Consider the following 20,049-nt stretch of genomic DNA (forward strand, 5'->3'; position numbering starts at 1 on the left):
GAAATAAAGATGGCCAATTCCATCCAGGTCGGGGAAACAGGTAACATTATATGGATGCTATACACAGTCTCCATTCTTTTATTTCCCATGTTTCAAAATCCATTTCTCAAAAAATTGTCTTTTAGGCACATCTGATTGAAGTCACGGGCGACAATTAAAAGCTTCTGTTTATAATGGCAGGGACCAAGAGATTTAGCACGAGGTTACTATGTTAACGTTAGCATCTGGTGAAATGTAATCAGCCATTCCAATTACCACAGATAACTCTGCTGGGAGCTAGAAAGGTCTACTTTAAAGAACTTCTATTATATTTAGCTTATTGTTGTTTACTGACACCACTACAGTCACGCCGAACGTGAACAAGGAGTTTGAGGCGTTGCGTTTAAGTTAAAATCAGTGTGATTTGCACGGGCGATACTGTTTCATGTCAGGCGGTGAATCTGTCACATTGGATTTGAATGAACTTTTGGCAACACTTTGAGAATGAATTGCTCCCTACGTCAAGAACATGACACAGAAACCACATAACACGGAGTTGGTTTATTTTCAGAGTTTGTATTTCTGATTACTTGGCATGCGGAGTGACGTGACATTTTGGGTTAAAGGTTACGAGAGCAACCAGAGTGTGTTGCAGTGAGTTGGTGCAGAATTTGCCTTTTTCCATCAAAATTCTACAACACACCAAGAAGACGTAGGTTTGTTTTTGTTGTTTACAAATTTGTTGAATCTAAAATAACTAACTGATCATATTTTTATAAATATTCAGTGACTTGAGGTCAGGTCCATCCTGTTTCCACTGATACAAGACGTGAAATGTTTCAACATCTTAATTGTTGACCAATGTTATATTCATTTGGTTGGACATGATTTGAGAAGGCACATCTGACCAAAAAGGTCCCGTACTTGACAGTGCATGTCAGAGCATAAACCAAGCATGAAGTCAAAGGAATTGTCTACAGATGTTTGAAAAATGTTTTAGTCAAAGCCTTTATTCGGAGACGGGGAATTTGATTGTTCTAATGAGCACAGTAGGTTTGATCTTCTATAAATGGAAATATTTCTGGAGCACCAGGTGTCAATCCTGCACTCGCGTTTGGTTTTCTCCCTTTCTCTCTCTCTCTCGCCCTTCCCTTGTAGAGTCACTCAATTCATATCGATAGTTTCCATCCCACAACTGGTGTCACTTGTCCTGATTACCCCCCAACTCTCCCTTTTCACTATTCAAACACTGCATCTTTTGTTCAGTGCTAGTTCCTTGTCTACGATGTAACACCTTAAGCCTTCTTATCACAGTATTGTTGTTATCCCAGTCTACCGAACCCTTGCCAGCTCATCCGGATCCGAACCCTTGGACCGTTGCCTATGTTGATCAAGTTGCCTGGACCACGAATATAGCCTTGCTCCTCGACTCCTTGTACCGAACACTGTCCAATTAAAGACTTCTGTGACTGCACTTTTGTGCGCAGTGCTTCCACACCACTCCGAGTGGGTCTTTGACACCAGGTACTTCCTGTCCTGCCATGTAAACCGAGCAATCGGGGGAGAAACTCATCAGTCAGGGAAGTACTGAGAACCTGACTATCACTCAGGGCTACAACGTTCTTCTGAGGAGACAAGAGAACCTTTCAGAAGGAAAACCATCTCTGCTGAAATCCAGCCATCAGACCTGTGATGTAGTGTGGCTACATAGAAGCCGTTTCTTAGTAAAAGCCACATGGCAACCCACGTGAAATTGACAGAAAGGTTCCAGAGGGACTTTCAGACCATAAGAAAAACATATTTGGGGTCTGATGAGACAAAGGTGAAACCCTTTTGGTCAATGCCAGGTGATGTATTGGAGGAAAAAAGGCACCACCCATTACCAGGCCAGTTGTGTCCTTACAATGAAGCCTGTGGTGGCAGGATTTAATTGAATTGTCTTTATTGTCATTGATATCAACATTGGTAAACATTGCATGCAATGTGATTAGACATGGCACTCAAGGGCAAAATCTGTAATAAAGATTTGAAAGAGAAATAAAGATATAAGTCCGTCAGGATAAAAAAGGATAAAAACATTTTACAAAGTAGTGCTTAGAGACTGGCCCTAGTTATTATAGTGCAAAATTTGTGAATGAAAAGAATTGTGCATCGAAACAATAGGGCGATGTGCTCTAGACTGGACAGAGAGCAGACAATGATCTTCGTTAACATGCTGCAGGGATTTTTTTTCAGTGGCAGGAGCACGAACAGTACTCTGAATAGAATATAAAAAGTCATCCTGGACCTTGACTTTAGACACGATCAACGATCAATATTTCAGCAGGATACTGACACTAATTTACTGGCAAAATATCAAAGAGGTGGCTCCAGGACAACTCTGTGTATGTCCATGAGTGGCTCAGCCAGACCACAGACTTGAATCCAATTTAACATCTGGAGAGAGATCTCAAAATGACTGTGCATGAGTGCTCCCGTCGAACTTGGTGGAGCGTGAGAGGTGTTGCAGAGAGGAATTGGCGAAACCACTCAATGGTACAGCAGTTGTGCTAAGCTTGTGGCATTAGATTAAAAAAGACTCAGGGCTGAAATGGCTGCCGAAATGCATGAACAAAGTATTGAGCAAAGTCAGTAAATATTTATGTATATGTGTTTTTTTCCAATACCAATACATTTGCAAAAATCTAAAAATGTTTTTTCTTTTTGTCATTAGGGATTTTTTTGGGAGAATAATTTTTAGGAAAAAATGAATGAAATTGATTTTGGAACAAGACTGTAACACAACTACATGTGAAGACTGTTTAGAATATAGTCCAGTATTTCTGTAGGTCAATAAATGTGTTATTGTATAACATGACCTTCTTTTCACTTGTTCCAATTAATAGTGTTAGAATATTGGAATATGTGACGGTAAAAATTTTTTTTTATGAGTTTGGCTATTTATATCATCACATTATTCACTGAGTTTTAATCATTCCGACTTATGATCATTTATGGATTTGAGATAAGTATTTACTCATCGTTGTGTTCATGTGACGTCTTTCTTAGTTGTTACATCGTTAAGAACTTGATCATTGAGGGGGCAATGCCTCCCTTCCTTTAGTTCACGCTATTCAAGCCAGCCTCTCTCTTTCTCGGGTACAAAAGCATGGTCTCCATTTGTTTTTGGTGTTGGTCATGCGCAAAAACGTGTTATGTTTTTCAAATCGACAGGACTCCAAAAGCAGAGACGAGAGACAGAAGTAGATTACAAAGCTTATTTTACAACTTCGGAGCAGGCCGCTGAGGTATTCACAACGCAGTGGTGGCAGAGAACTGGCTGGCCAGAACCAGATTACCAGGATTCACTTGTGACAGATCTTCTGGGCGTAATGAGGGAAGACAGACTTTGGCGGAAGAGGAGCGACAGGACAGTATAAACTTACTGAGAGAAATTCCTTGAACTGAGCTCTGGTCCTTGGCAAAGATCCAAAGCACCGTTCAGAATGCAATTCACCAGCAAAGTGGTACTGCGACACCCAAGCCTAAATATTCCTTTGACGAGCTGATAATAGGCACAAGTGTTCCGTCACAGAACCAGCAACCAGCCAAGCTACTCACTACCTGCAGGGAAATGAAAACAGAACACAAAAACCTCAGGCCATAACAAACATCTTGTTCCATAAAAGACAAGGCCCAGAATATATTCTACCTTTTTATTTTATTTGTTTTTTGTTTCATTTATTTTTGTTGTACTTCATTTTATTGTAATAAAAAATCCTCACGGGACTACTTTGCTCCAATGTTTTTCCCAACACGGAGGTAGACGACAACTCTTGGAGAATAAAGTACATTTCATTTAAAGAAGTAGAATCAAACACACAGAGGAGAACAAACTCCTTCACTGGCCACCTGTGTTAAGAAGCGATGTGCTTCCTGGGTTGACTCCCCAAAGTCTGTCGCGAGGAATGTATATGAGTGGTTCATGAAAAACGTGTTGATGCGTGGGTTGATGACACATGCTGTGACTTTCGAAACCCCGTGAAGCCGGTGCACTGTGTCACTGATATCAGGAAAAGATTTGCTAGGTTAGAGTGTAGTTTGAAATAAAATTAGCAAATAAACCCTATGGATTCCCTTTTTACTAAGAAGCAAACTGTGGCATTATTTGATACCTCAATCCATCGAGCAAGAACCACAAACGTGCAAAGGTGCAAAAGTTCCTTGGGAGCACCAGACATCCCGAGTGTTGAAAGTCCCCTTCAGTTCTGGGAATGGCAGCAATTCTAATTCTATGTAAACCTGCTATCTCATATCTATGCAACCCTGTTTAATCAGCAGGGTTGGGTAGGGTTACTTTAACTTGATTACTTTCAATTACTTTTGGATTACTCCATTACCAAATATGCGAATAAAAGACAAAAGAAACTAAATATGAAAAAGATTATTAAATTTTGTGCAGGCTTGAGGAGTAACGGAACACATGGAACGGCAAAAATGATGTTGGAAAGCTGTTTGGATTTATTTTCATTTTGTTTCTGTCGCATTTAGTTTTGCCGGAGATCAAAGAGATCAAAGCCAGGAGGGAAAGCTTACCACGTGTTGTGAGTCATAACTGTATTCATATTTAGTTTCTTTAGTCTTTTATTAGCATATTTGGTATTGGAGTAATCCAAAAGTATTTGAAAGTAATCAAGTTAAAGTAACCCTACCCAACCCTGTTAATCAGTAACGTGTGAAAGAGTTAAAAAAAAAAAAAAACTGCCTGAGGCCCAGTACTTTGGAAAACATTGTTTCAAAATGATTACTTGAATTCGCCTCCGAGTTCACATTTGTACTAGTTGTATAAGAACAAACATACACAAAGTAGCACAGAACAATTTATGTTAAAAGACCCATTTATCCATCCATCTGCACCACTTATCCTCAGTAGGGTCGCGGGGGTGGTGGAGCCCATCCAAGCTGTCTTCGGGCACTGGGTTGCCAGCCAGTCGCAGGGTACACAGAGATAGTCAAGTCACTCGCTCAGTCACATCTAGGGGCGAATTTGGACCGGGCAATTCATCCGAATTGCATGCAATTCGGATGAATAGCCCGTTTTTGGAATGTGGGAGGAAAACTGAATGCCCGGAGGAAACCCACGCAAGCATGGGGAGAACATTCAAACTCCGCATAGGGAGGCTGGTAGCTGGATTTGAACCTATGACTTTAGAACTGTACCGCAGACGCTCTAACCACTCACCCGCTGTGCCGTTGGTATAAAATTGACTTTGTATTCAGAGCATCATTTAAACCCCACAATGTTATTGGATGCATGAAACATCTTATATACTTTTCTGTTCACATGATGTTAGAGTCGAGGAAATGAATCATCTTGAAGCCCCTTTGTGTGTGTGTGATGTATTTCCCTGCAGGACTTGGCTGCTTTATGGAAGTTAATTTTGTGATCATTAGTGTTAGCCACTTAGCTGCATCCTGTAGCTCACACCTACCCACTAGTGATAATGTTAGATGCTCCAAGTAAATAAAGCTTTCTGAGTCTCCCGGTGTCACCTTCATAAGTTGGTCATACTCGTAAACATTGCTGAGTCCTGTGATTTGGAGTCTCACAATCCAACGATTTCTAGTAGGTCTGGATTGTACCATATCCCACTAGCTGCTCAAGTTAGCCACCTAACTACGTAAGGCTTTCTCAGGCTCTGACCTGCTCCAGCTAGCCTCTTTTATATGCATCTTGCTTTGAGTCTGGATTGTACCTCATCCCACTAGCTGTCCAAGTTAGCCACTTGACTGAGCCCTACTCACACTCTGCCCTAGTCCAGCAAGCCTCTCTTTTATGCATCTTGCATTGACTTTTGTTGTCATTCGCAGGGATTCACATCGGCTTTCATGTACTGTTCCTTTTTTTGCTCCGGCATGAGAAATATTTTTAAGTGGACTTTTGTGAAATGGTAACCGTTTGGCTTCCCTAGTGTGACTTCCTTTTTATGATACAGTGACATCAAGTGAGTTATAACACACTGCCTCTTTAAGGGAATAACGTATTTGCTGTGGTTTCAGACGAGTTTTCCCATTTAAATTCCAAAACATGAACAAACCCCTTTCAAAACAACATTAGATCTGGCATTCATTAAACGCCCGTGTGAACTCCCAATGAATGCTGATGAAGCTGCTAACAAGGTCGACGTTTCAAAAGTAAGTTGGAAATGTCACAGCTTTGCGCTTTGGTGTGGGGGGCAGGGCCGCGGTGTCTATGCATCTTTGCACACGAGTGTCAAATGTGCAGCTAGCAGCAAATGACTCGAACCGCGCTTTAATGTACTGCACTATTTGCTGGCTTCATTTCACTCAAGTAACACAGTTTAGTAATTGGGCTCTGGGTCGTCTCAGAAGCTGCAACATAGAGATAAAGTCCAGCTGCGCCCCAAGGAGACCGTCTGTTCATTGTCTGTAGGAATTAACGCCGCAAGGCGGCTGCCTGATACTGACAAAGATAGAGGTAATTTCATATTTTGTCTTTCATTGTGCTACTGCACATTGTGTTGCTTTTATCAATCTGGCAACAGGAAATCCATTAAGAGCGTTGTGTGCTCTTTCACCAGTGCTAAGTATAATAATGTGCAGGAATGAAATTTATTATCTAGATTTATATTAAGCATACTCAGCCTTCATTCTCATAACAGAAGATATCAAGCACTAATTTTGGTCAAATCTTCATCAGTAAATAGAACTTTTCACCCATTTGCAAAGAAAAATCAAAAACAGAATTAATGGAAAATTATTACAAACATTTCAAACAAGGCTCAATTATAATTTGCCCATCATAAATAGGTGGGGTCTGCAATTGGAAATCTTGCTACACTCTGCCCCCATCTCCTGGCTTAAAGTCATGATCGCAGCCTCAGTCGGGTATTTCCTCAAGTACTAATACTTTTTGGGGGGGTTGGCTTTTGGACTCTATAAGAAATAGGTATTTTCTTACTTTTACCAATTTCAAGCTACACTAAAAAAACGCCACAGGGACGAACACTAAGTCTCTTTCTTCGCCTCCTCCTGCCTCCCTCTTTTCCTACTTACTAATATGTAGCGAGTCCCGGAACAGCAGTGCAAAATGTAAAACTAAAAAGCAGATAGGAGCGGTAGGAATAAAAATTATGAAGGTTCTTTAAACTCGGACATTGTTAACAAATACGCTTTTCATTTCAATCAGAAAATCACAATAGTCAATATTTTTTTGTCTTTTTAAGATTAGCTCCCCATGCTTAACACCAAACAGATGTAAGTGTCACGATCCTGTCAGTTGCCCTCTGATTACCCTCACCTGCGCTCACTCCATCAGCCCCATCTGCCACTCGTCTCCTAATTATCCCTCTCCCTATTCAAGCACTACCTTTCCGGTCACTCTGAGTCCGTCAGTGTACTGTCTGGCTCGCCACCTGTCACCGGCTGCAGGGGCTTCCTGCTTCAACTGCCCAGCGTACTTAAGCTCATGGAAGGCAGGCACTTTTGATCCTGGCTTCCCGATCGCCTCTGGTTCCCTGACTTGCATCCAATCCCCGACCATGCTTCGTTCTCCCGTCCCGGCTACCCGACTTGTTCCGATCCACAATCACGCTCCGTCGCCTGTCCCAGCTGCCCGTCTTTTTCCGATCCACGACTACGCTCAATTTCTTGTCCCGGCTACCCGACTTGTTCCGATCCACAGCCACGCCCTGTTCTCCTGTTCCGGCTACCCGACTTGCATCCGATCCCCGACCACGCTTCGTTCTCTGTCCCGGCTACCCGACTTGTTCTGATCCACGACCACGCTCCGTTCTCCTGCCCCGGCTACCCGACTTGCATCCGATCCCCGACCACGCTTCGTTCTCTGTTCTGGCTACCCGACTTGTTCCGATCCACAACCACGCTCCGTTCTCCTGTCCCGGCTACCAGACTTGCTTTAATCCACGATCACGCCTCGCTCTCCAGCCACTGCTGTTCGCCTCGCCACCTGTCAGCAGCCGCAGGGGCTTCCGGTTCCACCTGCCCAGCGAGCACCAGATAGCTGTTTTTTCCTCTCATCCCGATCCCCTAAATACCTAATAATAAAGGGTTGTTTTGAAACCTTACGCATTTGGGTCCCCTGTTGGTTCTGGTCGTGACAGGAAGATTCTCAAACTGTTGCAGCAAAAAGTGTTGTTATTTTTCTTTCGGTTAAATGCATTTGCGTCGAAATGAAAATATGAATTTAAAACTGTTATTACAGAGAATTGACTGTCAAAACTGGTCTTTTCATGAGAGGGCACAACACGATTCTCATGTGGACGTAATGTATGTTACGTTTTTCCCCCTAAACAAATAACTTGCAGTAGACACTGTGTGTTTATTTGTGTGGTGTGTTTTTAAGTGTTTTTCACGTTTCTTTCCACAAGCGGTTGACTTGACATCATCGTCGAAGGAATAAATAAACAACCTCAGACTGATATTTTTGTCACAAGATTGCTTTATCGACTCCACACAAACAACCAGGAAAACATTAAATTCCTCTTGAAGGGTATTTTTTCAGTTTTGCCCTTTAAATTGTTTTTTTACAAGACATTCAACACAGAGAGACAAATTATCTGACAGTAGTTGGATCATGATCGTCCTCTAATCTCCAAAAATGAGTCTTGTTAATACATTTTATAAGTGGATTATTGTAATACACTAAAATGAAGTGAAACCAGAGGATTTCCTAAAAAACAGTTTCATGGGCCCGCACTTGTCTAAAGAATATGGTAAAATAAATTTTTGTGGAACTTGAGTAAATAAAAAAACTATTTTCTCTAATATTTGGTTTGGTCCTATTGAGGATGCTGACGGGTAATGAGGACGTCAAAGCCAGCATATTCACCAACACTACTGGTTTATGCGTTAGACTACAGCCATTCTCCCCTTAAAAACGCCGAAAGGTTTTTATAATCTACCTTTATGACAAATCTAGACATCAACAACAAAATCTGGGCTGGAGACTAGCATTTTAGTCTACGGCTGCTTTAATTTTTACGCAAGTCCTGCGTGAATATACTGCTCCAACGATTACACTAGATTTCCGTATTGATAAAAGATTGACACTCTAGATTTTAAACAAGCACATATTGTTGTTTTCAGCATTCTGAAGATGGATTGTGTTCAGCACTTAAAGATACAGTGTGTAATAATATCAACTGTTTTTTAACGTCAAAAGGTTGGCATGAATGCAGTCAGGTTTTAGGCTAATGTTCTACTGCTCTGAATGTCACTTTGGTTTCCAGTCAAATGTTGTCAATTATTTTTGTATTTGTTCAGAAATGTTCAATGTTCTTTGCTGGTTGAATGTGTATTGTAAACTAATTGAGGATTGGTCATCAACTCAAACTTGGGTCTTTGAGATGTCTTCTTCATTCAACAGCAAACATCATTCTTGAATTGGCCGCCAACAGAAGTAATATTGTTTCTTAATGTATATTCTAGCAACAACAAAAAAAGGCACGTTTAAAGACCCAAATAACTTGATATTGTTAGGAAATCCTTTCAGTTTACTCTGGCCTAAGAGAGACTTTTGTACTGTGTAGTGTTGTGTCTTACAGAACAATAAAAGCAAACAATTGTAAACAGATAACATTAACTCATTCAGTGCCAGACGTTTCTCTCAAAGGGGAAGCCAATTTTTGTTATTTTGACTTATTTTTAGAGGTCTACAGAAAATGTAGTTAGATATATAGGCATAGGAAATATCATAATAATAATGTGTGTTTCCATCTTTTACCATTGTTTAGTAAACAACAGTTGAACATGCTAAGTTTCTTGAAAATACTAATTTCCCCAAAAACTTATGACATTTTTTTTTTTTAAAGGATTCAACTAAAGCAGAACTTTCACTTCGGTGCCTTTGCAATAATCTGTGGTCTGTGCAGCCCTTTGAGACTCTTTGTGATTAAGGGCTATACAAATAAACATGACTTGCCTTGACTTGACTTTTTTGCATTCGTGATACCTCCAATATCTAATCAATTCTTTCCATAAAGACAAGGGCAATTTGCCTGCAAAATAATATATTGCAAGAAAACTGAACTGGTGCATGAACAATCTATGAACTTTGGAAGAACTTTTAAGCGCCAATTTTTTCTATTGTTATCACATGATTTCAGTCACCATGGCGAACGTGTTCCCTCGTGTGTGCACAAAACGTCATCCCTCTCCGACCAAACATTTTTTTCTTTTTTAAAGAATAAGCTATTTTTCTCACCACATGCTTCAATACACCTACTTACCTTGTGGTGCCGCGCACACAGTCTCATTCAGCTGGTGGAAGCAAGCTGAGGAAGTGAGCTCTGCCTAGATGTGTGGACAAAGATCTGCTCAAAGCCACTCCTGACATATAATGGTGTTTTTCCATACTGAACGCATTCCCAAGGCTTGATACTAAATGATAAGCTGTGCCAAACAATTTATCATATTTTTTTTTTAAACATAACAAAAACATAATTTTACATTTTGGCAATCAGGGACAATGCTTCTGAAAAGGTATTTATACGTTTTGGCACTGAATGAGTTACACAATTCAAAAGAATTACAGTAAACATGTACTGTGAATCTTTACTTTTCAATAGATGTTACATTATGACATCATCACAACCTGATTGCACACTGAAACGTATACTAAAAAGGCACCAAACAACACTATGTTAGCACTAACCCTCACTAAGTCCATAAAACTTTATTTTACTACATATATATTAACTTGATTAAAAGCAGCAGAAAAATCAATTACTACTTGTTTCGAATATGGTTTATGATGGCATGACAGACAGCACTAGCATGAAAATCTTCTCTCCTGCTACTTCATTTAGCACAGATGTAGACTTATTGCAACTCAAACTGATGCAACTGACTGATGTGATGATTTCCCTTGAGTTGACTTAGCTTTTCCCTGCCATGTTTACATCGACATTCTTAAATAAACGCAAACAGATCTGGCTCCTTTTGATACTTTGAGGCAGAACGTTGTGCTCCAGCAAATCTCTAATGATTACAGTATTTAATACTGTAATATGTAAATTGTCTAAATTTGACAGATGAATTTGTGCAATGAGAAAATTAATTCAATGCACAACCCATATATATGTATATATATATACTTATGACAAAAAAACTAAATTGAACGCTTAAGATTCACAAAGACAAAGGTGGGCTTTTTTAATATAAGCTTTCAGGTGTTGACCTTTCACTTAGACCTCTATGACATTTAGATTGAAGTGCAGCACTGGGTTTCTACACTTCCCAGTTAATAACAGTAATCACTACTGTATTACTTTTTCTATTTTTGCCTGCAAGAATATGACACACACGGTTGTGGATGATAAGTAGGGTAAGCCTGAACTAAACATACGACACATTTACATATTGTAAGATTTCTATGCATTCGAAATGAAATAATAATTACTTTTATCCACAAAAATTTGAAAATACAAGGCAAATACAAAATGAGTTTACCTGAAATTATATACAGGGGTACCTCTTCTTCGGAGCTTAACTGGTTCCAGGATCATGTTCGTAGCTTAAATTGCTTGTGTAATGAGCCAAATTTCCCGAAATGAAATAATTAAAAATGTATTGGTCCGTTTCATCCTCCTAAAAGCATACAAGTGAACCATAAAATACACAAAACACACCTTCCTGATTACTAAAACACATTGAAATAATGATTGAATATAAAGAAAAAATAAGAAATAAAACTATATGAACAAAATAAAATGCTTCATTATGAGCGTCTTGATGAATATGTGCTTGTGGTGAGGAAAGGGGTGGAGTGGGGTTCTTTGCAAAGGAGAGTCATGGAGATCGCATACCTGTCAACTTTTACATTTTGCCCGTATTCTATACGTTTTTTGTTGATTGCTCATTGATACCTAATTGGTATAATGGCGGCGCTCTCTGTTGGCTGCGGCTGCATCGACTCGCTACAACGGGTCAGGTGTATCGACATTTCGTTCTGTGTACATTGTTACAAAGAATGACAATACAAAGGAAATTATTATTATTATTATTATTAACTCTATGACAATTTCTATACGGGGACATTTTTTTCGACTTTCCCTTTTTGGCACTTATCCAGATTTTCTCAGATACTGGTAACAGACGACAACGTCATCATAGTTTGCTAATTTTGTCTTGGTATTCTACATAGTCTGTCTTGCTGTGAGTAAATAGGTTCAGCGTGAGATTTATTATTACTTAATAAGGATAATTTGCAATTATTAATAAAGGGAGCAATTGGCAGCGATTGACAGGTATGAGATTGGGAGACTGTCTATAGTACATATAGTTTTTAAATGAACGCACAGACGGAAAACAATAACAAAATGTTTGCCTGTAGTATTTTGCATGCGTAAACTGGACGAGCTGATGCCGGCGGTAAGAAGTCACGGGTGGTAAACAGTCTCGAGTGGTTTCCATAGGTGGCCTTTGGGGCTTCTCGCGAACTAGATTTTCTTTCCAAAGTGAGGTAGGTTTTTGTTAAAAAAAACTCGTACATTGAAATTCTTGTGTTCAGAAGGGATCGTATAAAGAGGTACCACTGTATTCACATGGTGGATTTTGGAGCTTTTTTGTATTGACCTTTTATTAGCACCCATCTCTGCTTGGTAACTGTTGCTGGCATTAAGGTTTGGGAACGGACAGTCTGCACTCCCTGGAGGAGCATTATCAAATTTTAAGGGAAAATTACATCTCTGACTGAAGCAGCAGATACAATGCGCTGCAGTGCTTTATCTGGAGTTTGCATTTGTGGTTTGGTATTTTGGGAAACAAACAATGAAATAACCATGACTAGAGTACTTTTTAAAATTATGTCCTGCGTGGCATAATGTGCCGGTGAATTAAATACTTTTGTGGCGCTCTTCAATTATTGACCACTGTGCTTTTATTCTGTGGGGTGTAGCAACAAAGGTAATCCTAAATTCTTAAACATGCAAAATGGTTAGATATAGTAAATGGTTTTTGTTTTTTCTTCATGATATCTATGTATATTTAATAGGTTACATTTCTGTGACATAGCAAGAGGGCAGTGCATGCAGCATGCACACGGAGCAGCTTGTAGCTCCCGCATGTACGTGTTTGTTTGTTTTTACTCATGTCGTTATTGGTAACGTTACTCGAGGCTCTAATACAATACAGCAGATTGGAACTCCTAAACTTTATGACACAATTCAGGCTTCTTAAACCTCCCAAATGGGATTTTACTGCACCGGAAAATCAGCTGCTCTCTTGGAGGCAAAGATAAAATTGTAAACAGAAGAGGGGGAAGCTAGGCTATATGCTAACCCGAAACGACCGGCTTTTCCAAACGTATTTATGACAAATGTCCGGTCTCTTTCCAACAGGGGAGACCAGATCCGGCTAAGAATTAGTTCTTAACGGATGGCCAGTGAAGTTGCTGTCATCACCATAACTTGGCTGGATGACATCATCCCGAATGTGACGGTGAAGCTTGAGGAGCAGGTGCTGCTACGTGCAGACAGAACGCCAGGCTGGGGCAAGAGCATGTGGTTGGAGGTTTGGCGCTATCCATCCATCCATTATCTGCAGTGCTTATCTTCACTGAAGCCCATCCCAGGTATCTTTAGGCAGTGGTCAGGGGACACCCTGAACTAGTTGCCAGCTAGTCAAATGGCAGTTTGACACTATCAAAACAAAAAGTGGTGCACTTTAGCCAGCCCTGTCGGCACATTCTGCTCCCCCTAATTTGGAATGCCCGGAGGTGAAATACGCTTCATTACAGCTGGTGAGGGAACCTTTGTGAACTATTATTGTGGCTATTTACATACCGCCACTGCAGGAGCTACATTGTTGCATTAGCAGGCTAAAAAAATTATAACCCGCAGGGTACTTTGATAGTAGCAGGTGACTTCAACCATCTTGATCTAAAGGTGGTGTTTCCCAAATTCAACAAATGCGTTAAATTTCCCACCAAAAACAACAACACTCTTGACCAGGAATATTGCAAAATTCCAGCTGCTTACAAGGCTGTAGCAGCCCCAAACCCAGGCATGTCTGACCATATATCAGTGGAGCTCATACCCACCTACAAGCCTCTGGCCTGCCGTACAAAGCCAACCACTAGGACAGTACAGGGCTGGACTGATGATGCCTCACTACAGGACTGCTTCGAGCACACAGACTAATCTGTGTTTAGCAAGGATGCAAACCTAGAGAAGTCTATGTCATCTGAACTGTCCTATGTTTAGTTCTGCACAGATGCTGTTCTCTTTGTAAAGACCCTCACTGTGTTCCCAAACGGAACCATAATTGAACAGCAATGCTGAAAGCAAGGAACACCGTCTTCAAATCAGAAGACAGGTTGGCCTACAGCAGGACCCGAGCTGAGCTGAAAAAAATGTGTCAAAGAGGCTAAGCTCCACAAGGACAGAATTGAGTACCATTTCAACTATAACAACAAAAATAAGTGGAAAAGCATCAGAACTATGACGGATTACAGGACCACGCCCCAGCTTGCTAGCCATGACTCCACCCTCCCTGACACACTTGGCAGCTTCTTTGCCTGCTTTGGCACACCAGGCAGCAGAGAAGCTCCATTCCTACCTGGGATGGAGGAGCGACAACAGTCCCTCTCCTGAACAGCAGCATCAGATGACATCCACCATGAGGAAGATCAACATCTGCAAAGCCGCACGACTGGACAAGGTGTCAGACCGAACTCTGAGACCATGGTTGCAGGAATGTTCCTGGAGATCTTTAACATTCCCCCTACAACTGTCCAAAGTTCCAGTTAGCTTCAAATCTTCCACTTTAATCGACAGTTTCAGTTTACCTACAGAAAGAATTGGTCCACAGGAAAGGCTGTCTCGTTCACCTTATACAACACCCTGACCCAGCTGCAGCAGCCGAACACACATGCGAGGCTGCTGTTTGTAGTCTCTCAACATCGCCATCCCAAACAAGCTGGCGCTGAAGCTACACGCAGTGGATCTGCCTGCATAATTTCTCCACCAAATCAGGGACTTTCTCACTAACAGGTGGTGAGTATTGGGAAGATTACCCTTGGTCCTCAGCACGGGCATGACACAAGGGTGTGTGCTTAGCCCAACCATATTCACCCTATTTACTCACGACTGTGCTGTCATTCAATGTGCGAATGACACGATCGTAGTGCGTCTCATCTGAGGCAAAAATGATACCAAATACAAAGAGGTGATACAACAGCTCTCATGGTGGTGTTAAGTAAACAACCTGGTACTGAACACCAAGGAGGTCATCATGGACTTCAGGAGGTTTAGAAAGACTGACCAGGCCTTCCTCCTCATGGACAGAAAAAAGGTTAAGCGGATGGACAAAATCAAATTCATGGGCCTCCACTTTACATCAGACCTCTCCTGGTCTACCAACACTTGCCACCCGGTGAAGAAGGCTCAGCAAATATTTTTTCCCACAGGAAACTTGAACAGGCTGGTCTCTCCTCTCGGCTGCTTCTCAACTTCTACAGAGAAACAATCAAGAGCATCCTCTGCCTCAACGTGACTGTGTGGTATAGCAGCTGCACGGGAAACAACTGGTGCAGTGGGACAGTACTGCACAGGGTCGCAAGGGCCGACCCATCCTTGACTTGGAACCCATGTATGTGGGCCAAGTCGGTAGAAGAGCAAAGGTCATCATCACGGATCCCAGCCATCTTGCCACAGTACTTTGATAGTACATCCATCAGGCCAGCAGTGCAGGAACATCCGCGCCACCACTAACAGACTGAGAGACAGTTTTTTTCCAAGAGCTGTCAAGTCCACAAACCACAATCGCCTAGACTTCAGAAATGAGCGGTATGAAATCACTGTACACAATAATTGCTGTCTGTTTCTGAGCTGGATTTGCATGTTTTGGTAAAGGGATTTACCATTTTGAAAGTTTTGCTTTCTTCAGTGACGTCAGAGTTCTACCTTAAATATACCAAATCTATCAACTCTGAGACCAAATTTACAAGTCCCCGGCCTGTGTAATATTTTGCAACATATATGCATTTGTATGGGGAGGAACACGACATGTTCTGTGCTTTACTGAAAAAAAAAAAGAAAAACAGTTTAACCTCAAAATGTGTGGACTGGAGACATTCACATATTGACAGCGACACCACAGTCATAACGTCCTTTCATCAGGATGATTTTGGCCGCCACCAGAAGAAGTGAACCAGCAGCCAACTCCAGTACGAAAGACACCCACGCCATGGCAAAAGACCAGCCAAACGACACCTTCACATAAGCCAGCTCTTCCGGCGCCACCACCCTTTGGAACTCGTCCATAGCCTTTTTTGAGTAATCAATATAAAGGCTTACACCAGTCAGGGTAGTGAGACCTGGAGAGAAAAAAAAATAATTTTAGACGTCATAATCCTAAAGTAAAAGTGTTTTTGATGTCGTACAAGAGAGCTGTGATATCCAGAGAGATTATGGACCACTTCAAACTGTTAAAATTTTAACTCTCAAGGAAACACATTATATAAATGTACTATATACTATATATACTATAGTATATACTATACTATATACTTCCATCCATCCATTCATTTTCTGTGCCGCTTATCTCCAGTTGGGTCACGGGGGCGCTGGAGCCCATCCCAGCTATCTTAGGGCAGTGGGCAGGGCACACCCTGAACTGCTTGCCAGCCAGTCGCAGGGCACGCAGAGACAGACAACTCACTCACACTTAAGGACAATTTGGACCGGCCAAGTAACCTGGCATGCATGTTTCTGGAATGTGGGAGGAAACCCGCACAACATAAACATGCATACTTCACATGGGGAGGGTGTGGTAGCTGGATTTCAACACTGGACCACTGCAGCGTGGGTCTGCACGCTAACCACCCAGCTGCTGTAGCCTGTGCTATATTTAACTTTGATAAAATTTTTAATAATAAGGTTGCCATGGATTCATTCACATTTACTTGGATAATTTTTTATTATTTTGAGGGCATACTCATTATTTTCAAAATTAACAAGGTGTTTCATCCGATTTGTTATGCTGAACCATTTTAGTTTTTATCCATCTAGTTATTTATTTATTTAAATTCATAAATAATCTGAATATGGATAAAATAATATACGAAACGCAGAGTTTGCTACCAGACAAAGAGCCTTTGAGCCTTTAATATGTCACAAAGGCAAAGGACGTAACGTCATTGCCACATTAAGTTTGTTTTTCAAGAAAATATGAAAGCCACAAGGTGACACTATGTGTATTGTACGATGTGAACATGAACAAAAGAGGCCAAAAGGCCTACTCTAATTTCAGAACGAAAATTATTATCCCCCCAGTGATTTAGGATCTAGTATCAGTATTTTCACATGCCGCTGCCCATCAATGCCGAGGTCCTTCTCCTCTCTGAAGGACAGGATGACACTTTAAAAAACAACGGCAACCAGATCACTATGGTACAGGTTTTGATGGAGATCAGGAGGCTTTTCAGTTTAATGTGGGGGAGCAAACCCCTACCCAAAAAAACCGCCTGTAGATGGATGGGTGCCGCCAGGGGACACACTTCTTAAAGTGCCCCCACGAGCTGGGTGTTTAAGGGATTCGTAAACTGTGTGAATCATGAAAACAAAAGGTTGAGTACAAAAAGTTGTTGTTTTTCCTCTTTTTTGTCAGAAATTTTACTTAAAATAACGATAGCCTCATAAGTTTTTGTAGTTTTCCTGCGTTGACTTAATAATTCACAAGTTAGTGCTAAAGATGTGTCTATGATTCCGAAGGCACCTGTACATGTGTCACGGTAGCGGAGGTGAACCCAAATGCAGGTAAGTCAGAATGGGGGACGGCTGAAGGTCCTTGTCCGTTCCCACTGAAACAGAGCTAGAAGTGGTGGAGGACTCCTCTCCTAGACTCAGGAACAGGGACCTTCTCGCCACAGGGACACGGTACAGGAGCAACCGAGGGACAGGATACATAGGTGGCCGAGGGACAACACAATAGTAAAAACCAGTGAAGTACAAAATGTATTTATTTAAATATTTATCCAACAAACCAGATTTACTGGTTCAACTAATAAAAGTAATGTACTTTATATACGTTTTTTTCCAAATAATTTTTGTACTTTCATATTATAATTTTAAAAATATTCTTGCCGTTTTATTGCTCAAGTATATGGATTAAGGACACGATCCGCTTTAATTTAAACGATACTTTGCCACTATCATGTGGACATTACGAAAAACTGCTTTTATCTTTCGGATTTTTCCTTCCTTTGAACCAATCAGAAAAGTGAACATGACGCACGATGAAAATCCACCAAATAACAAAACCGCAATAAGTAAACCCCGAACCACAAAGAGATGACTGTAGAGAAAAATGTAGCCAGCTATTTGAATGGTGGCCCTGCCTTGAACACAGCACACAATAGTGCTTCATAAATAACATCTTTTCATGGCAGGGCGTATATGAGGAAAAATGTGGACAAGAGTGGCACCAAATCCTATTTTCATTAGCAGTACTTTTTTACTTTCATTTTTTTTTATTTTATTGTCATTTTTGTGTGGCGGGCTGGATTAAAAAGCCTGACGTATGTGACCCATATGCCGTAATACTCCACCCCTTCCCTCAAAGAAAATGTTTAAACACCTCACATTGATCTTGAATATAGACAATAAATAACATGATATAGGGTATAAATGCAACAATGCCGTCTATTTGATCTGTGTATCTTCACATTGATTTAGACCCAGGGTTACATATTTTTTTAAGCTGAGAGCTACTTTCCTTTTACTAATTTTTGCAATAGGCTGTCAATTTGATATTTCTAAAATAACATGTTAATACTATGTTTTACCATATCATTACTATGTTGTTCACTTCATAGTTTGCATGTCCCCTTAACCACCTATGTTGTTGGAGCACCACTTCCTGTGGCTTGTATTAGACAAGTACAGCCTGGCTTTACCTCTCCCTCTCCAGGCCAGTGTTTTGGGTAGGAGTTGACTCTCCCACATGAAACAGTACTGGTTTCCATGGCTACCAGTAGCAGGAGAAGCCTCCTGATCTGAAAGAGGTTATTTTCTATTTTATTTTATTTATTTGTCCTCTTAGGGATATTCATTTTCACTTACTGTACAGTTTGGGGGTTTACAGTCAGTGCTGTCGCACCAGAGCATTTGCCGATGTGACCAATTTACGGTCTCCCATTAGCAGCCCTTTCAGCATCTAGTCACCATTGTTGTCAGTATAAAGCATCTTTTCGCTCTACAGTGATGGGGGATTGTAATTGTATTATAATTATTAGAAGTATGGTTGGAATAGGCACCCACTAAAATATATGTTTTGTATAAGGGCCTTGTGGGATTGTGTCAAAATTGCCTAGAAAATCACGCTGATCCATCACGAGTGAGATATTTTCAGAACCCGTCTCTGGGCTACTCAGGTATTCTTAGGCACCACGTTGGTGACCCCTGGTCTAGACAACTACGATTTTAGTTGATTTTTTGAAGGAAAAAAACAACCAGAAAAAGATTTCTTTATCAATTAAAAACATATATCTCTGATTAACTGATTTCAAATCCGTTTAAACACAAAAATGGAAAAAAAAAAACTGAAAAAAAAAACAAAAGAAAAATCAAGCATAGCATGTGATTATTTTAGAAAAATACCACAATTAAAAATGGTAAATATTGTTGGATAGTACAATGGAAAACAATAGCATGTTATCATTATTGGAGGTTAAAATAGGTTTAGTCAACCACCAAACATCATGCCAATTAGAAATAACATTTCCGAGAAATCACAATGATCACTGATATATTTTCAGAACAAGTCCACGGGGTATTCAGGTGGTCTACCCGATGCCCGTGGGCACACCGTAAGAGACCCTTGATTTAGACTTTCCACGCCTTAGAAACATTTTTGACGAAAACAGTACATTCTTTGCTGGCAGCACAAGTTCGGACTCGAGTTAGTTTTAAAAATAAATTAAACAATCAGTTCATTTTTTTCATTGATTACTTATAGTATATTGTAGTGCAATTCGACACCAATAACCCGTTTCTTCAGAATAGAAATCTAAACGATCCGCGCCATCTGTCCTTGCTAGAAAACCAA

At 40.6% G+C, this 20,049-nt stretch overlaps 1 protein-coding gene across 3 annotated transcripts in view; it reads right to left on the reverse strand.

Moving 5' to 3' along the window:
* The window catches only part of LOC148373650 (transmembrane protein 235), a 65,430-nt gene that overhangs the window by 18,918 nt on the left and 26,463 nt on the right, over window positions 1-20,049 (reverse strand). Inside the window, exons 4-5 of one of the 3 annotated variants that reach the window (XM_088327695.1) lie at window positions 16,052-16,318; window positions 8,435-11,589 (exon numbers count right to left, since the gene is read on the reverse strand). In XM_088327695.1, the coding sequence (XP_088183821.1) occupies window positions 16,077-16,318 (242 nt within the window). In that variant the 3' untranslated portion in view covers window positions 8,435-11,589; window positions 16,052-16,076. Of the gene's footprint in view, window positions 1-8,434; window positions 16,319-20,049 lie in introns of those variants that run through there. The other 2 variants (XM_088327699.1, XM_088327685.1) reach the window with 2 other exon arrangements.

The sequence above is a fragment of the Urocampus carinirostris genome, chromosome 1, assembly GCF_059441175.1.
Source record: "Urocampus carinirostris isolate Australia breed hairy pipefish chromosome 1, RoL_Ucar_1.0, whole genome shotgun sequence".
Classification (NCBI taxonomy): domain Eukaryota; kingdom Metazoa; phylum Chordata; class Actinopteri; order Syngnathiformes; family Syngnathidae; genus Urocampus; species Urocampus carinirostris.